The 20,641-nt window shown below is 41.3% G+C and overlaps 1 protein-coding gene across 2 annotated transcripts in view; it reads left to right on the top strand.

The window, feature by feature from the left end:
- The first annotated feature begins 7,270 nt into the window (after nucleotides 1–7,270).
- sh3rf1 (SH3 domain containing ring finger 1) overlaps nucleotides 7,271–20,641 on the top strand; it is a 30,148-nt gene continuing 16,777 nt past the window's right edge. The window contains exons 1-3 of one of the 2 annotated variants that reach the window (XM_032525867.1): nucleotides 7,271–7,417; nucleotides 7,498–7,582; nucleotides 8,413–8,912. In XM_032525867.1, the coding sequence (XP_032381758.1) occupies nucleotides 8,532–8,912 (381 nt within the window). In that variant the 5' untranslated portion in view covers nucleotides 7,271–7,417; nucleotides 7,498–7,582; nucleotides 8,413–8,531. Of the gene's footprint in view, nucleotides 7,583–8,412; nucleotides 8,913–20,641 lie in introns of both variants that reach the window. The other variant, XM_032525866.1, reaches the window with a different exon arrangement.

Genomic DNA, 20,641 nt, shown 5'->3' with positions numbered 1-20,641 from the left:
AGAATAAAATGCCTTTTATTGTCATTATATCATTAAAAACAATCTCTCCACACATGCATTCATACACACAATAATGACGATAATAATGGTAATAAATAGATAAATAGACAAATGAAGTGGTCAAAAACTGCATTGAAAAAAGTGCACATGGATTAGAATATTACACATTTAAAAAGAAGAGGCATGCACCAACCAGGAAGAGACTCATAATGACTACAAAGAGCTGCAAAAGGACTACAAAAATGGGCAAAACAGCCACAGAAAAAACAACTACAAAGTGATCCAAAATGACGACAAAGAGACACAAAACCAGATAGATGTGTAATGACTACAAAGACGGAAAACCAAGAACAAAATATATATTTTTAAACTATTAAGTCTGTGTATGCTCATTGTAGAAGAGGTGGGGGGGAGGGGGGGGGCATTGTTTCATATTCTGCCCATGACTGTAAAGTTTGGCTAACATTACTGTGCTTACAAATCAGCTGTCCTAAATCATGATAAATGCTTTATTAAGAGTCTTGGATTTGAAATGTGAAGTGTTTTTATTTTTATTGAGCATATAACAGTATACAGCTACTAGTGTATTTAATACAAACGGTTCAAGTACGCCATGGGAGATGCAACAAGTCCTAGACTGTTCTAACAGTGTTCTTAATGCTGCAACAGGATATAGTAGAAATATATAGTGTTTAATGTGAATGGACAGCTCCATGAAGTTCAGGGTTTTTATTGTGGAATTTGGACTTAAGGATGTAAAATGTGAAGTTTTGACAGAAAACTCATTTGGCTTTACTGTGACTGTGGTGCCACTGTTGAGTACTATCCACAGCTCTTCAACAGGCCAGTAACCTTTCTGTCAGCTAGCAAGATTTATTTGTTGTTGCAATCCCTGTGGAATAATATAACAAGAGCCTCCAGTGTTCTACCACCATGTCTGATTTAGTGTGACAGGAGAAGAAGGTGTGTTTCCTCTGAGTAATTGGCTGTAGCATCTTCCCAATAACGATAAACAAACCGAGGAGCTTTGCAGCATATCCTGACATTAAATTATTTCCTCTATCCTATGAGTCCAGATCAAGATAACAAGGCATTTTGTTCCCAACAACCCATTTACACCTTGTCTTCCAGCTTTGATGGACGACGCTGGCAGATCTTAAACACCCAGCCTAGCATGGATCTGCCTTCATTAAAATTAAACTGCAAACTTTTTTCATCTGTGCTGAAATAATAGGCATCATTAAATTTCAAATATAAACTCTGAGCATGCACTTTCAAGCTGAGGTTGCACGTTGTATGTCATGTTGAATATGCAAATGCTTAGTCAATTTCACATTAAGTGTCATTGTGTTATGTGTGGGATTGGTTCTGGCTGACTCTGGCCTTGCATACGATCCACTTTAACTTTACTTATACTGGTAGTCAAAGGACCGAGAGGAATAGCACTTAAAGCTGTGACATGTCATGCACAACAGAACACTTCATTCAATATTTATGCTGCATGGTGGCGTTGTGTTTGTTCCATTTCAGATTTGGTAATTCTATTTTATGTCCTGCTATGTGGCTCATATCATGCAATGGTGGCAATTTCTCAGCGATCTCACACACACACACACACACATTTTACTTGTTAAGAGGTATATTGAGTACATAAGATAGGCAATACAATGAAAAGAGACAGTGTTCTGAAAATGCTCATGGCTTTCTTTAAAGTATTTCATAAAGAAATGACATTTTGGGCTCAGTCTGGAGTCAGTTTATAGCACCAGTGTTGATTTTGTTTGTGAATGTCAACTTTTTCTGACAGAGATTTTTTTTTTTTAAATTTGCATTTCTACTGGTTTTCTGGGCCTATTGAAGTTTACTAGTTACACACAAAAGAAAGACATAGTGGTTAAGTTCATCTGTATAGACCGAATGCAACAGATCACTTGAGTTCTTTGTTCATGATTTCTGTTAGATATTAACTGGTCAAATTAGACCGGGCTATGAGGAAATCAAAAAGATAGATCCGAATATGACTTAGGAAGGATACAGTCCTACCAGGGTTCAAAATTAACTTCTCCACTAGGCAAATGGCCAGTGCATGTTCAAATTCAAATTTTACGTGTTCAAAGTTTTTTTTTTTTTGGGCTGCTGAGTTAAGCAAATCAGCCAGCATTTGGCTAGAAGATGGGGTTAATTTTAAACCCTGATTCCCACCCATGTTCTCTGTTTGGCATTTTCCTCCGGAAGAAATTCATTAAAATTTTGATTTGAATTTTCTATAAGGTCTGTGTTTGGCTTGATCCCAGCTCCCAAAGGGAAAAATTACCCCACAGAGAAATAAATGCACTCAACCGTTATAAGCGGCATTCATTGACATTCAGCTATGGTCCCTGATCTAATTTAAAAAGCTGGTTGCCTCTGGCTGAGTTAGTAAGTTTGAAAGTCTTATCAATGTAGCGTAAAACAAATGGTGATCACTGGATGTGAGTGTCCTGAACTCATTAGCATATCAAGCCCTCGAAATGTTGGTCTGTTGTTTTAAAAAGTGAATTATGCAATATTGTCAACTTGTGAACAACACTCTTAAGTAACAACAATCTCATCTGCACTTTGCTTTTCAAAAAAATATTATCTTATAGTATTTTATGCGTCTCAAAACATATCTTGGACATCTATTTACACTAATAGGCTGTACGATAGAGGCAATATTTCTGCCAAGGTTCATCCCATACCTGGAGATTGGGACATATGTCTTGTCATGTCCTCTTCCTGCTTTCCTTGTCCCCATTTACAGGCAATAACATAGCTGTCACCTCCATCACGTGTGTGTTTGTGTGTGTGTGTGTGTGTGATCTTGTTTTTGCCTTCAGGTGCAGTCATTATGAAAGATGATTGCCTTTCAAAGACTACAAATCATTCCTGCTGCCTTTCTGAATAAGTGTGTGTGTGTGTGTGTGTGTGTGTGTGTGTGTGTGTTTGTGTGTTGTGTGTGTGTGTTTGGTGTTGTGTGTGTGTGTGTGTGTGTGTGTGTGTGTGTGTGTGTGTGTGTGTGTGTGTGTGTGTGTGGTGTGTGTGTGTGTGGTGTGTGTGTGTGTGTGTGTGTGTGTTTGTTGCGTAATGCATATGGGTCAAGCAGAAAATGAGGGCAGGGGCCATTGTCTCAGTTGAGGTGGAGGGGCGGATTCCCTGCCTCTTCGCGGTGAGGAAATATGACCCAAGGGCTCCTGCCAGCACCCATGGGATCACATGTGACAGACGAGAGCCACCTCCGTATAAATCTACTTCTTTATTGCTATTTTCTTGCTCTCCTTCATCTCTCCCTTTTGCTCAATAGGCAGCGTCCTCCAAATGAGATAGAAATAAATCACGTGTTTATTGCCTGGCTGTGCCTCACTTGCTGTCATCTCCTTCAAGTAGTTTTGTGCCTTTGCTGCCAAGGTCATTAGGAGTCAAAGGTCTATTCCAAAGGTGTTTTTTGTAATAAAAGCAGTGCCTTTGGGAGAAGTGCTCTCCCTGTGGGGCTTTTATATCAGCCAATGACGGCCCATCGGTTTACTTTTGCCTTAAGAAAAGATAAACAATAGCATAATCCAGGGTTTTAAGGTTCTTGTTTGTTGCAAAGATCACATTAAACGCAATAAGAACAAGTGTCATTTCATAAAACACCATTTATTTCTAGCTGCCATAATAAAAATACAGCCTCAGAATCAGAAAGTTTCTCACCACAGTAGTTGATTGATTAATATCTTTATTTTGAACATGTGAATAAATAAATCAGAAAAAATAGTAATAAAAAAACAATTAAATAACAAAAATAAAACTCCATTATTTCCAGTACTGACAAACCTCTATTTATGCCCCTGTATTTTAACATAGGGGGGTGTATACTTATGCCCCTGTATTTTTAACAAGGGGGGTGTTTTTTACTTTATGCACTGTATGTTAACCATAGGGGGGTGTATACTTATGCCCTGTATTAAATAGGGGGTGTATACTTATGCCCCTGTTTTTAACATAGGGTGTGTTAAGTATGCCCTGTATTTTAACAATAGGGGGGTATACTCATGCCCGTATTGTTAACATAGGGGGTGAATACTTATGCCCCTGTATTTTAACATACGGGGGTGATACTCAGCCCGTATTTTAACTAGGGGGGTGTGATACTTGACTGTATTTAACATAGGGGGGTGTATAACTTATGCCCCTGTATTTAACATAGGGTGTGTATACTTATGCCCCTGTTATTTAACATAGGGGGTGTATACTTATGCCCCTGTATTTAACATAGGGGGTGTATACTTATGCCCCTGTATTTTAACCTAGGGGGTGTATACTTATGCCCCTGTTTTTAACATAGGGGGGTGTTACTTATGCCTGTATTTTAACATAGGGGTGTATACTTATGCCCCTGTATTTTAACATAGGGGGGTGTATACTTATGCCCCTGTATTTAACATAGGGGGGTGATACTTATGCCCCTGTATTACATAGGGGTGTATACTTATGCCCCGTATTTTAACATAGGGGTGTATACTTATGCCCCTGATTTTAACATAGGGGGGTTATAGTTATGCCTGTATTTTAACATAGGGGGTGTATACTATGCCCCTGTTTTAAAAAGGGGGTGTATATCTATGCCCCTGTATTTTACATAGGGGGGTGTATACTTATGCCCCTGTATTTTAACATAGGGGGGTGTATACTATGCCCTCTGATTTTAACATAGGGGGGTGTATAACTTATGACCGCTTATTTTAACATAGGGGGGTGTATACTTATGCCCCTGTATTTAACATAGGGGGTGTAATTACCCCTGTATTTAACATAGGGGGTGATACTTCATGCCTGTATTTTAACATAGGGGGGTTATACTTATGCCCCTGTATTATACATAGGGGGGTTGATACTTATTGCCCCTGTATTTTTAACATAGGGGGGTGATACTTATGCCCTGTATTTAAACATAGGTGTGTATACTTATGCCCCTGTATTTAACATAGGGGGGTGTATACTTATGCCCTTAAAATAGGGGTATATCATGCCCTGTATTAACATAGGGGGGTTATACTCCATGCCTTGTATTACATAGGGGGGTGTATAGACTATGCCCCGTATTTTAACATAGGGGGGTGATATTATGCCCCTGTATCTAACATAGGGGGGTGATACTTATGCCTGTATTAACATAGGGGGGTTTACTTATGCCCCTGTATTTTAACATAGGGGGTGATACTTATGCCCTGGTATTTTAACATAGGGGGGTGTTGTTATACTTGCCCCTGTATTTAAAATAGGGGGGTGTTATATTATGCCCTGTATTTTAACATAGGGGGGTGCCTTAAGTATGCCTGATCTTAACTAGGGGGGTGATACTTATGACCCGCCCTATTTTAACATAGGGGGGTATATAATACAGCCCCCTGTATTGTACAAACATAGGGGGGTGTGTACTTATGCCCCTGTATTTTAACATAGGGGGGTGTATATGCAAAAATGATTAGGAAGAAGTCAAACTTATGTAGCCTACTTCTACCCTTTATACCCTTTCTACCCTATTATATACATAAATTAATTACAAAATAATAAGTCTACAGAGATGATAAATCTGTAATCAATGAAAATGTATATTCAAACAGTCTATTCACATTCATATATTTACCCATACACAACAGTATTATAATAATATATACCATACCTGGAATTTGCCTTGGTGATAGGTGCATACTATAGACACACAAACTCTTATTAAACATTAATAACTTAACTGACTTTGTGATAATAGAAGCAGAGTAGTAGATAGACTCTTCTGATAGAGGTGACCACCAGATGTCCTTATTCAGTTACAACATGGTGCAACAATAAGAGTAAAAGAGTGTCTGGGAAAGTGAGTAGCCTAGACCAGCTATTGGTATTTATTATATCAAGAAAAACAGCAGTGCGTCCGCACAACTCTTCATTGCATCTGAAATTGTTCTATGAATGTAAGTGAACAGAGAATGCTGCTGAAATGCAACAGAGAGCATCCATACATTGGAGATACATGAAGTAGCTATGCAATTCAACCACGTTGCCAAGATTGCTGACTTTCAGCTAATAACACAACAAGTCCATGAGGGTTGCCAAAAAAAAAAAATGAAATAAAAAACAAGTTTTTTTCACTCCGCCTGGGAAAAGATGCTGCTTTTCTTGACACATCATTACATGACGATTAAGTTCACGCCCGTTTGACAACGCTAGACGCTGCCTTCTGGTGCAGCTCGGAAATTCCTAATTTCCATGGTGGTAGTCCTCAGGTAGATTATTATAAGGCTGTAGGCTACTTTTGGAAGAAAATAATGTTAGGCCTATCTAAATATTAATAAGGACAGAATTTTGAATTTTGTTTGTAGAATTGGTTAGTTCTACGAGAAATCAAGGAGAGTGACAGTCATAGATGATGGATGGTGACAGTAATGTCCAGTCCCAGAACCATGACTGTAAAAATAAAATATAAAAAAGGTAAAATCACAGAGATTATTCGTGCCGGTTTGTTGTTGTATTAATCTTAACGTTTTATATGTAATCAATTACTGTTTCAATTAGTTCAGTTCAGTTCATGTTTATTGTCCCTATGGGGAAATTATGTTGCAGTAAAAAATCATATCACATGGTATTAAAACATTAGCACAGATAAGGCAAGCAGGAAGAAAAAACACAACAAATGTACACCACCACTCATACCATGGACCAAAGTAATATGAGGAGGGGGGGGGGGTGTAGTTCCAGACCAGCTGGGAGAAAGAGAAATTACAGTAAATACACAAAATATATCTATCATCGTACGGGACCTTCATTATTAAGGAGTTTAATCAGAATCAGAATCAGAATCAGCTTTATTCGCCAGGTATGAGGACACATACGAGGATTTTTTCTTTGGAGCATTGTTGCTCACACTGTGCTTACACATAAACCAAAACCAAAACAACCAAAACAAAAAATATACACACTAATATATACATACTCTAAACAGAACAATATAACAATATAGAGGCATGAGTGCAATAATGGCCTGTGGAACAAAGGAGAGCTTGGATCTGGGTTTTTTCAACAAAGGAGCACAGTATCGTCGTCCAATTACTAACACAGTTAACAACTTCTACCTATTTGCAAACCTTACAGCTCATTTGCTGGCTCGTTTAGTGTCCTTTCCACTTTCCTACCATAATTCACGCCCTTTTCCGACGACCCTTGAATCCCACATGCTTCCCCCCCCCTCTCCCCTCTCCCCTCTCCCCTCTCGCTTGTTTCCAGCAACACCGTCCAGCAGAACACAAGTATCGTACTACTAGCATGGCGCTCGGTGCAGTTGGAGTTCCGTTGTGTCGCCTGTGTCCTTTTCATGTTAGGTTTAACTTCAGTATCTGACAGAAGTCATTTCACACTATACGCTGTAAGGAAAACATATCGTAAGAACAGTATCTGCCTGACAAATAATTCAGATAAGCAGCTTGTATATTTTGTATATTCCAGGTGGCTCGCTAACTATAACGTTAGCAAGAAAGCAAAAAATTCGGAGATACGGGGCAACAAGAGGAGGAGTCCTGTTTTTGAAGAGGTAAACTCAATTGCTTTTATTGGGCGAATGGTTTTTAAGTGTTCACTAAAGAGATACTTTGCTTTCGTACCAGAAGTTATAGAAAATATGTGTTAAGTAATAGTTACGAATGCTGTAAAACTTGTTAATTGTTAACGGAAACGTTACAACATCAAAGTAGCCCCCTCGCTAGCGAGCGGTGTCGGCTAGCAAACTTAGCTACTTTAATTTGCACGTTGGTAGTTTTAGTTCTGGCGAGTCCGAGATAACACTACCACAGCTGCTGAGTGTCATAAAAAAGTATCAGTCCACGTTTTTCATGCCGTTAGTTAAGTGTTACGTAATATTGACATTTTTCCGGAGTAACGTTAGCTCACACACTCGCTGTGAAAGCTTGGAATATCTGGGTTTGTATCATTGAAACATGTTGTAATGTCCGCCTTTATAGAAAGACAAATCCCAGTCATTCACCCCCGGGACTGTTGCTGTAGCTTTCTCTTATTTTGTCGCGGTGATGGCGTGTGGACCAGGGTCTAAGGTTTAGGTTCCAAGATCAGGTTTAGGTGCAATTATCTGCTGTCGAGAAGTCAGATTAACGTCGCCTTTAATCCCTCATTGGTTACTCTAATGACAGTAGTTCTGTGTTTTTGCCAGTGTTGTCAGCTCATTACTGCAGCAGGAAATGTGGCGTGAATGTGTCAGTTTTTCAGTGAAATTTTACATTTCCCATGCTCAACAGATGAAGCCACATTACAGTTATCAGCCATATGCGATGTCTGTTGCATGCTTACCATGACCTATTTCTCGTGTGCACAGTTGATTCATTTGCATGTCTTGACCCTGTTTTACAGCTGATGCAGATGCCATGGCCACAGCCGAGGTATGGGAGTGACGTGACAGTACTGGTCCTGCTTCCAAACAAAATCAGCATCATGTTTTTCTGCTGAATTAGTGGCAGAGCACGCAGAGAATGGACGAGTCAGTATTGTTGGATTTGCTTGAGTGCCCTGTTTGTCTAGAGCGACTGGATGCTTCGGCGAAGGTTCTTCCCTGTCAGCACACCTTCTGCCGCAGATGTCTCCAAGGCATCCTAGGCTCACGTGGAGAGTTGCGCTGCCCAGAGTGCCGCACGTTGGTGGAGTGTGCTGTTGATGAACTCCCCAGCAACATCCTTCTTGTGCGCCTGTTGGATGGCATCAAGCAGAGGCCTCGAAGGGCTGGTCCTGGGGCTCCAGTCTGCACAAATGGTACGTCTGGAGCCGTGGCCAGAGCACACAACAGTGGAACCAGGGACCAGGGCACCCCAGGAGCACAACCCCAGCGAGCTCAGGCTAAGAGCACTCTTGTACGGGTGAGTATACTCACTGTGACTGTACATGGATCAGTGAGCACGAATCTGTGCCTCCCATTGTTTGGGTCAAGCTAAAACAGAAGAGAGAAAATCTGTGTGGATTACAAGCAGCATGTTGCATTACTGGCTCTCTAATCTTTGCTGCGGATTTACTGTTATCGTGGTGATCCAAAAGCCAGCCAGTTGACTAGAAGCCCAACTAATGGCAATGATTGTGAGCAGTTAGCAGTGGAGCCAACAAATGATTCTGCTCTCTTTGCCGACGGCAGCTGGGCTTTTATTGTAAGAAGAATTCTCAGTTCTGTCTTAGTTGCTGACAATGTCATATGCCAAAGTCTTTCTTGCAGGTGACATCCCTGCTGTAGTGCAGCTTGTGATTGTGGGTGAGAAATGCAGGGTGGGACTACAGGGTGGTGGTTTAAGCTGCAGTGCTGAGAAAAGCTGTAAAGTGTAGTGTTTCAGCACCTTTATTTAAATAGATGAGAGAGAGATGAGCTTCTGTAAGCCCAAGAAAATACAGGTTGACTTTAACTCGTCAGTGTTTTTGTCCTAAAACTCACATGGAAACCAGATGAAAGCAAATGCTGAGGTTAAAGGCTGTGACACACCAACCCGATAATTGGCTGTCGGACAGTCTGGCGAGGTCAGTGACTTAAGTCTGTTCGGTGTGTTCCGTGCCGTTGGAAGGGCCGTCGGCCTTCATTTTGGCCGACCTGACGTTCTAAGTTGGAAGACGGGCACTGCCGGCAGTCAGACTCAAATGAGCAATCTGATCGGTGGAGTGCAAACCTGGAAACGAGGAGTGGGATGAGCGTGACTAGAGTCTCTCAAAATCTGAGGAAAATCTTTTAAACTGACCTTTGTGGATCTGTAATGAAGACCGATTCAGCAGCTGCATGACCTATTTCTCCTTAAAATGTTTTCAAGAACACGTTTCGATGAGTAAAATATAGTAAAATAAATTATTGTATTCTGAACAAGCCGCCATGACAGTCTGGCTTTGAATTTCCAGAGAACCCAGACCCACATGTCTCGTTTGTCCAATCAGCTGCTGCTTTTCATTTTTATGCGACAATACAGATGTATCACGTCTCGATGCTTCGGTGTGTTCTGAGGAACTTTTTTGACCAACTCGGGGAGACGGATCAGTCCGACGGCCTTTTCTGGCAAGGGTCGGCCGTCGGGTTGGTGTGTCAGGGGCATAACAGATGCTCTGGCATGTAGGCTAGTGCTTTCGTGTTTTTGGTGCCATTTTACTGTAAATTTATTGAACCGCTAACAAAAACTGCTGTTTTTCTTTAGTTGTGGAATTTTAATATCGGCACATAGCAGAATATATAAAACGTTACAGTATCAAGTAAATAATATTGTCTTACGCTAACTCTTGATTATCAGGATAAATACCATTTATGCCATAAATATACCTAAATGTCACTTGCTTTAATACGATTGCATGTTGAAAACTTGAAAAATGTGAGAGTAGAGATGTGGAAAACCCGCGGGCACCTCCTTGAGCACCTCTCGTCTCCACGTAGGGAGGATAAGGTAGATGAAAAGATGTCAAGGTCCCGTGTAGAATCATTGGAATGTCAAAGCGCTGATAGTGTGTCTGCCTGGCCATGCAGGTATGAAGATCAGAGACCTTGCTGTAAATCGCTACTGGGGGACCCGCCTCATTTGCCATAGTATCACTTCAGAGGATTCGTGCTTATTTCAAAGCTGTTTGTGAATTGTGGAATTCCCCTGGCTTCTGAAAAGCCTGTTTGTTGGAGATAAAGAGGTGGACATTTGAAACTACCACATTATTTCACCCCTCTTATGTTTTTAAGATTGACAGTTTATTATACTCCCTCAGTGTAGGCATAGATCCTCCCTAATGCACACAGTGTATGAAAGTGTTTGTGTCTGAGTGTGTATAATTGTGCATGAGTGCATTCTGATTCAGATTTTTCTTGCGTTTCCAATTGTTCTGTAGAATTTTATTTTATTGACTGATAGGGCCCCTCAAGCCTACTCCGCCGTCCTAAGGCATTCTGCTGCTGACAGAGAACAAGAGTAGACATGGCTGTGCAGGTGTAATGTTTTCTGAACATAAAAGGCAGAGATCAAAGCTCCAGCCGATTGCCCAGTCTGATCTCTGGCCAGTGCTGCTTTCATGGGGACTGAGCGCTTCACTGCCCCTGGGTGACTGCCCCTCTCAGTCCCACATCTTTATTGTTTGTCGTCTGTCCCCCGTTATTTGGGGGTATCTCAAAGCTTAAAGCAGCTCCTCTGGTGCCGTGTCCCTGTTCAGGCAAAGCTCCACCTCCAATTCTTATATGGCCAGATTATGGCTGGGAGGGGACAGCAGTGGGGACTGCCTGACACATGCACAACAGGGTTTTGTTTTGGGTCCCCTCTGATCTTACTGACTGGCCGACACATGTATAGTGGCCAAGAGAGATTGTGTGTCTATGGAAGGCTACCAGTAACAGAAGCTGATGAGTGTTAAGTGAAGGCGTCGGGACCAAAAGGGACAAATGTTTAGCGAGTAACCTTGCACAGTCAGCTTTCTGCCCCTCCTCTTACCATCTCTCCAGAGTTGAAGCAGTTGTTTGACACTCTGGCCAGGCCTTTCTTTGATGAGGGGAATGAAAAGGCTCGTCGTCTTGAATGTACAGCTGTGGTTGTCTGGCCCTTCACAGTCAGCTTGATGACTCACCTCTGTGGTGCGCTCTTACATGGATGTTTTGTCTTTCCCTTGCCCTTGTTGACTCATATAACACAGTATTTTGTTCACACAGATTGAAAACAGATAGTCCAGTGGTATTTTTGCCTGAGAGTGAGTAAAGCCATTGGAGCTGTCTGGAAGTCAAAGGTCAGGGTTCAGGAGTCCCGGCAGTCAGGGGTCGGATGCCGATGAGCAAAAGGGAAGAAGGATTAGAGAGTGCTTTCTGCAAATTTGTTGAGCCAGTACTCCCTCAGACTCAAAATAGTTTCATTTACTATCATTTCTGTTTTTGTCATAAAAGCTTTCAGGTTCATTTTTAATGATGTTGTGCCACACTTTAGAGTTTAGGTTACATTTAGAACTCTGGAATATATGCAGTATTGCTTATGTGATAATAATAACTTATTAGATACAAGTGTGTTGGTATGTGTGTCAGTCTTTGTGTGTTTAGATGAAGGGAAATAAGACGCTATTCTTTCCTACTCAGCTCCTGGGAATGTAATTAGGTCATTGTCTCGTCTTTGGTAATGAGAGCTTTAGGAAAAAAAGGTTTTCTCCTTTTTATAGACCTCTTATGTTTGATGGCCTCCTCCACCTGCCGTTACTTGTCTTCAAATCCACTGAATTGACTCTGAACAAACAGGAAGCTAAACAGCCTTTTAATTTAGTGTTATTGGCTGCTGATTGAAAGGAAGATGTCTAATGCTACCCACAAGACATTGCAAAATCTTTTGTTTCCCACTTATTATTTATAATGAAGTTGTGGTGTGTTTTGGCCCATCTCTTTGTAGATTTATTTCTACACCGGAAAAGAATGTTGTTTATGGGTTCCTTATGTAGAGGCATCTCATTAAAATTCCTTTGCACCTCCCTCGTCTGAGGTCGATGAGTCACGCTGGCCCTCTTTGATGACATCATACTGTTGTTGAAGCCTTTCCTCTTGGCCGACTGGCTGACCTCTGCCTGCGCGACAGAACCCAGTCATTACACCCTCACACTGCCCACATACTGGCAAACACATACTTACTGCTTTCCACTTGGGACTTTTCAAGAGGGGTTTGGTCTATTCATTCCTGCTCTCTCAACACACTCACAATTTTGTCTTTCCTCCTCTGTATTTCCCACGGAGGACTCCAAGTAGCTGGGGCCTTCCGGACAGTGCATGTCAGGGATTTTGGAGCCACCTGTAATTTTCTCTTATGAGACACTGACACAAGCTGTATTTGTCCACATATTTCTGCCATGTACCTCCTCCCTCCTTGCTGTGTAAATCCAGACTGGAGCCTGTTAGAGGTCTAATGAGATTAGAGTTTATTAGACAGTGAGTCGGCACAGCTCCCCGTTCTCCTCTTACGGCTGACTGCTGACTCTCATTCTGAGGAGACACATAGCGTCACTATGTATTTTTACACACTTACCTAATACACTTTAAGTCATTTTGTTTATTGTTGACAAGTACAATTTTTTTCAGTGCCAGATTATAACTTTGAAATGAAATATGATGATGTGGAACCCAAAAGGTTGCAAATCTATCAATCTGTCTCTCTCCTATACCACCCATCTTGCACAAACTCACATTGAAGTGGAGCGTAACCCATCATGCATTCGGCGAGAGGCGGGGACTCTGCCCCTCGAATAGGTCTGCAGTCTATCCTACTGCTAATATAAATAGACAAACGCTTTTATCATCCTTTTCACATCTACTTGCAAATTTTCACATTCTTCCTTTGTTTTGGAAAACATGCAATGAATAAACAAATGGCCAGTTACGCTGTGGAAAATTAAAAGACCTAATCATGTGATTTAGGTGCAGCCATGGCCTGCTCATTGTTGGCCAATGCTACGCCCCTGACTAAGGGTGTGGGTGCCTGTCTTTGTCTTTTTGGGGCTTTCAAGGTTTTCCAGACACATAAAGGAACGGACTGACTCTTTCCCCCAGACAGGGTAGGATGTTTTGTGTTAATGAATGTGTCTCTGAGGAATGCCATGAGTAGTTGCAGGTCACTGTTTCTCCTCTAAACATTGGGCTTGTAGAGTCTTGTCCCACTTGCCAGCTCATGTTCACCTTCTTCAGTAAAGCTTTAAGTGTCAACATGTATTTATGTGTACTGTTTTTGCTGTTGGCAGTTATGCTTTTCTTTGACTCACTGGTAAGTGTGGCCCATTTGAAAGGATGGTAGGGGCCTGTATCTGCCATATGCATACATTCTGTAGTTCTGTTGATAGTCATTAATGCAGAGATGTGCCTCTGCACCTGAAAGCCCCAGGGCAGACTCTGCCTACGTCTTGGATCTTGTTGCAAGGGATCTTTTCAGATTCATCTGAAGAGGTAGCCAGCTGGCCATCAGTTTTGACTGTCTAGGTCCCCAAAATTGATTCTTACATTTAACCTAACTAAGTTTCGTCACCAAGGTGTTTGTTTTTGTTTCTAGCAATTTTAACAATAAAGTCTGGGTGGTCCACCAAAAAATGCCACATTTGCCAGTGGTCCAAGCCCCCCTGCTTCTTCCGTCCATATCTCATCTCCTGCCAAGTCTGTCAGCATGACAATAGTAAAAGAAGCAGCCGTGACCTGCTTTACCACCGTCCTGTCACACCTGTGGGGGCCAATGAAAGCCAGCCTTTAGCACTCATTTTATATGTGTGGTCCAGTAGCCAAGGTTCATGGGGGGAAATATTTTGTGGACCAGCTCTTATCAATAGTTTGTCTTAGAAACCACTTTGAGCCCGTTTGCCGTTAAATAATAATCTAATTTATATCAGTAATTCCAGTACTTTTATATCTACTGATCTCCTGGCTGGGGTGTTACGTATGGCCACCAAATTGTTTTACAATTGTTTTTAGTGGATTACATTCTTTTGTTTTTTCAGCTGTTTGACAACATGTGTCTCATTGTGTCCCTCCATTATTCCCAAGGTGCCCCTACTACCTGCCTGGTCTTAACAGAGCAGTTTGACCTCTCACTCTGTGTTGTGGTTGGTGGGCCAGGATTGGTCATCCATGGGCCGTTTGACTGCTGGCATGTTAAGTGTTCAGTTCCCATCCCTAAGGCATGAATCCTGATTTGCTCTGAGTTTAGTTTTCAGTTGTTTGACCTCTGACCCAGGAGCTTTTACTGGTTCTTGATCCATCTTCAGGCAGCAGTGGTTGCCTCTGCTTCACCTTGCTGCTGCATGAGAGATGTGTGGTCCCAGACATGAAATTTGGGGGGAATGTTTCTATAATTTTTTTTAAAGGTATTCCTCCGGTCTCTAGCTATTGGATGTATGGATGTATGGATGTATGTATGTGCAATTTTCTAAAGCCACATTTGACACCTTCAGAGATTTTTAATTATAAAAAAAAGAGCAAAAAACCCAGATAAGCAGAAAAACTACAATTTAGTTAATAGTTGCAGACAATGTTTATATTTATATATGTATTTATTTTGTATTTCTCTTTTTCAGTACAGATGGTTAAAAATGTATTTTGGAAGAAAATATAAATCTTGAAAACCAGGCTACTGAAGCTCTCTGTTCTCAGTTATTCCACATGTGTGGGATCTCTCTTGCTGACAGTGTGATCTCTGACAAAGAGTTTGGGGTTGGGGCTTTCATCCATACTATGCACACACATCCCACCACAAACACTGACTACTGAATGACATTCACACTCGTATCCCATCGTACGTTTCTGATTAGAGGCAAATGTACTTTGAGCCCAGTTGTTATACACAGCCCAGTTGTTATACACAACCACAAACCCAGCCCTCTAAGTGTGGCCTGACGGAGCCAGGGCAATGTTTGTTTTAATGAGTCACAGACTGATTTTAGATCCATTATACGGTGCACACCCACAAAAACACAGGTGTGTTGTAAGTACACAAACATATCTGCGTCAACACTATGTTGCAATGTCAGCCTAGATTTGAGCCAACCAGCCTGTGTTTCTATTCTCCATTGTAGAAAGGTGTGATATTCATGTTGATCATGTCAAGGAGAGACCCATTAGCTCCCATGTATAGGGACATGCTGATCAGTTTTAGAGGCACCAGCATCTGTCTTTCTTTACTCCCCAGTTCTTAATGGTATTACTGTGGGCTGAGTAACCACAGCAACCTGGGCCTTTTTGCAATTGGAGTCTGTGCCAACAGAATTCTGTGCTTGTCAAATGTCTCTAGGCTTATGAGCCCTGACCCTGCCTCTACTGGCCAGCTAAAACCAGGATAGATATAAAAAGCATAGAATCCTTACTAATACTTTCTTCTATACTGATGGTGCTGAAAACTAAAAAAAAAAGTATTTAAACGGAGGAACTGCTGGCACAGTCCTGTTAAGGACTTACCACTCAGCACACCTAATATACTAACAAGAAACATGTGAGAATCCCATCTCTGATTTCCTCAGATTAGCTCCTTGACACTTGCTCCATAATGTGATGTCCCACTTAGTATTCAGTGGAGACGATTAAGGAAAGCTAGGAGCTACATGTTACATCTGGGCTGAGTTGTGGGTGGAATGGACAAACACACTCACACACTTTGTTAAGGAAGTGAAAAATTGGTTAGTGCTGTGCTGCTTCTTGAGTCTGGAGAACAGATGCACTGTTTGTGCCTTGGCTTTTTGCCAGTACTGTGTCAATATCCTGACTTTGTTTGTCCATTGTAGAGGCGTACAAATACCAGCCAATGCAAGCAAATGTTCTTCAGTTGCCCAGTAGTCTGACATGCAACACTGGTCAATTGTAAGATAACTGGGAGACAGCATAGCATTGGCTATAGCAGGTTTTATTTGAGATTCAGCTACCTTCTGATTAGGTAGTTAGTTGTCCAATTTCTTGTCAAATTTCTCCTGGACTTGCAACTCCCTGCGTAAATCGAAGTCAGCCTACCCACAGCAGAGCAGGTGGCTCACCCTGAATGACTAAGAGGAACAAAAGGCCACATACACTGCACGCTTTCACCAGCACAGTGGAGAGTAATGTGAGGAAATGCTTAGTATTCCGCTCATATTGACTGGTACTCAATACACAGATACTGTGACATTTGTGAACTAATCCCTTTGTAGCTTGGATACAAGTGAACTTCCTATGTGCAACTCCTCTCTTAGTGCTAATCCTGGGTAAAAAATACCTAATGGAACAAGGTACCTCTTACTATCTCATTGGCAATGAAAATAATGCTTTTTACCCAAATATTCTATTGATTTGTGAAATGCTTACTTAGCCATTCCCACTGGTAGTGCATGAAAATGTTTTCATTAAGAGTGATTTCTTGATCTACGTATAAAACGTTTAAATAGACACTATATTCTACATTTTAAATAGCCGTTTGGAATGTTTATTATCTTATTGTAATCAGGGCTACCAACACAATGTCAACGGGTCCATGTCATAGAACCATTCTAGTTTTAGGATGGCAAGCTTTCTGTCTTTGAAATTTTCTTTTGCAGGCTTTATATCTCACACTGTTTCTCTCCTCGTCTCTTTCTAGTTTGCATCAAGCCTCCTTGCTCTCTCTGTCTGCTCTGAATTGTGAGTGGGTTCCTGTGAGAACAGTTGTTAAGCCCAGTGTATGAACTGGCACAGAGTTCAAGAGTTCTGCTCTTTTCAGTTTTTAGTCAGACTGGGTGATCACAGGGCCACCCAGAACCAGCCTTTACCCCTTTCCTGAGGCCAGACAGGTAAAAAAAAAAAAATCATGTGCAAGTTGTTTCATTTGCATTTTCACAGTAGAGCCTACACATACACCCCAAACAAGAGCTTCATGAGAACCGCATGTGTGACAGCTCCACACTGTGCATACGCTTTCCCATAAATCCATACTCGCTTCCTGCTAAAATGCTTTCTTTCTGACAACTAATCTAAAGCTTACTGAGTGCACTCAGCTCAGAAATGTCTTGATTGTACATCTATGTGGTAAATGTTTTTATAGACCTCACCACCACCGCCTTAAGACAGCAATCTCAATGTAGTTCCTGGTTTTGCACATGGCAGCTTAATGTATCCTGCCTGTATCCCAGCTCCAAGGAGAATGGCTTTGATCGTAGTCTAGCACACAGATTCCCATGAAGCGCCAAGCTACACGTCAGGGTCAGGAGCTGGCAATAAAACTGTAGATTGTTGGGGTCAGTGAGTGGTTATTCCTGAGGTGTGTTTTGTAACTGGCACTCAGGGGAGTAGAGGACATTGTCTCTTTTAGGATATTAGCATTAGGCTAACCGAGAGATGCTTTAAACGTCCTAGGAGCATGGAAGAACATTAGGAGGAACTGTGGAAGTGTTTCGAGGGCTTTTGAAAACTTCCTGTTCTTCTCATATGCAATCCAAGCTTCCATCTGGGCTCCAGGCTGTTCTGAATGTTTTTGTGCCTGTCAACTAATGTGTGGGACCTCATTTGCTATTTGATGAAGAAAACAAACACGCAGTGAGTTGTCATCGGGTAGAGCGCTTGAAAAGTGTGAATGGTTTATTGCCTCTTTCCTTTCCGACTAAATGCAGTCAATTAGATACATGATACCCACTAAACCAGGGCTTAGTGTCGGTTAGATTTTTATTGATTTAGATTTCTGCTTGTTGATTCGGTTCATTAAAATCTGGTTGGCCTTGTGGCAAGTCGTCCAACAGAAAACATGGAAAGTTGTCAGGCAAACGTTTACCCAGGCTCAAAATGTACCAAATTGGAAACGTCTATTTTTTACCAGTGAAATCAATACCTGGCAGATTAGTAATATATCACAGGATACAAAAAATCCTGTTAATCCAATATTGTCATAATACAATAATTATTTCATTTTAAATTATAATGCATATCCAGCAATGGCTTAAATACTACCAGATAATTATGTAAGGGATAATGTTGAGCGAGGCGGTTGTTATAGCGAATACAACCCCACTCTACATTATTCCGCTTATTACACGGCTACTTACCAAATAAATCAATAATTTCGCTATATATATATATATATATATATATATATATATATACACAGAAGTGTTAAATTGAAATCCCTATAATGCATAAGTTAAACATTAGCTGCTTGACATTCATTTTTAGTTGAATTTGACCCTTTAGCATAAGCTCATTCCTGGTATTCAGGGCTTTTCTTGATGACATCAAAAATGGTATATTTTCTATACCATGCTGCACTACAGGTTTTGTGATGTTATGACTTCCTCCTTTTTATATTTAATAGGTGTCAGCCCATTAACTTCACCACTGCCCTGGACCCCGTTCTTGCACTCTCTCTCAAAACCGGGCACTTTCTGGATTCTCTATATCTCCCGTTCATAAGAATCACGGCACTGTCAAAAGACCCATAAATAGCCACAAAAAAAAAAGTGTGTGGAGTTTCCATAGAAACCAGAGAATGGAAGTTTTCCTTTTGTTTCACCCTGGGAGGGAGACAATGACTCCAGAGGAGGAAGCTGTGTCATGAGGTTCTGCTGTGATGAAAGTTGCTCATCTGAAAGTCCCTGTGTGGCAGCGTCATTCCAAAGTCAGTGAGGAAAAGTGTCCTATCCTAGAAGTCTTTTTCCTCTTGATTGAATCATTCTTGGTGATCCTCTTGTGTATGCTTTTTGGACATACTGGATACATTTATCTCCAATGGGACACTTTCAAAATCAGAAAACCAAGACGAAAGCAGATGCTCAGCTCTTAAACCACTATTGTTATGCCCAACAATGCCACTAAAATAAACAGATGTTCAGCAGAAATCAAGACCTATTTGTTTAAAAGTGCATACAAAATATGCAATAAATATAGAAACTTATGGTACTGGTTAAAAAAAAGGGGAGGGGGATTTTTATATATATATATGGAAAAAGACAAAAGTTGTACAATTCAGGCTCTGCTCGGATTTTTTTATACTTCATCAATCACCCAATTGTGTGCTTGGCAAAATTTAGTTGATGACATCTAAACAGTCTCGTACTGGCTACTGGCTTTCATGAGCTTGATACTACTGTCTTTTGTCTGCCTCTCTTTGTCTGTAGCCCGCTTCCTGCTTATTACACCAAGAAACCCTCAGGTTTTTATACAATGTGTGGAGGCAGGGAAAGAAGCCTGCTCTACAGCGGTCATTAAAAAGCCCATTAGGAATCAATTTAAACTAATGCGGCTCTAATGGAATCAAGATGGCCCGTGCCTTCAGAATTCTTCACTCCCATCATGTGTCAGTGCTTGTGCCACAATGTTGGTGGCAAGATCTTCAGTTCACAGCGACTTGGTAATGAACAACAAATGTCCTATGACCACCTGGTCAGTTTGGCAGATACCGCTCCAGCTCCGTCTGGTAGAATGTCTGACATGTCCTGGCCTGGAAATGTTTGTAGAAGGGCAAACACACACACACACACACACACCCACACACACACCCCTCCCACCCCTACCTTCTACACACTGTTTTGGCAGTAGCACCCCTACTCATTCTCCACCCCCTGCAGAGCTCCTAGAGGTGTCCATATGGGAGTCATGTCTGGCACTTACACACACGGGGTAAAGGTTTCTGTCTACTGTGATTACAGACAACCCTTGAACAGCTGACAGAGCAAAAGCTACCCCTAACCTTGACGCATTCACAATAGCGGGTTCATAATTTATTGTGATTTTGCTGTGCTGGTTGATTTTCTGAACCATGTTTAGCATAACAATTCAACAGTGTGTTGATCTGTGACAGACCTACAGGACAATTATTTCTTTGTCTTTGAAAATGTCTATTGCTAACATTACTGTGCAAAGGCAAGTTAGTGTAATTATCCACATTTGACCTAGTCTTACTCTGTAACGCTGCATGCATGCATGCATTGTGTTTGTATGCCTGTCTGATCACTGGTTGTTGACATTTGGCTGTTCTGTAGAGCATAACACTTGGGTAATTCAGTTATAATCCAGTGCTGTGGAAGAGAACACTATAACAGCCAAATCCCTTTAGCACACAGGTCTAATTGCATTATCTACAGTACAAGAGTAATTGCACACACCAGCTGAGGCTCTGCACATTGAGCCTAATCTCTCTCTCTTCCTCTAGCTTTCTCAGTC

Source organism: Etheostoma spectabile, chromosome 9 (assembly GCF_008692095.1).
Source record: "Etheostoma spectabile isolate EspeVRDwgs_2016 chromosome 9, UIUC_Espe_1.0, whole genome shotgun sequence".
Classification (NCBI taxonomy): Eukaryota; Metazoa; Chordata; class Actinopteri; order Perciformes; family Percidae; genus Etheostoma; species Etheostoma spectabile.
Note: the sequence above shows the minus strand (reverse complement) of the source record. Positions and strands in the feature narration are given on the sequence as shown.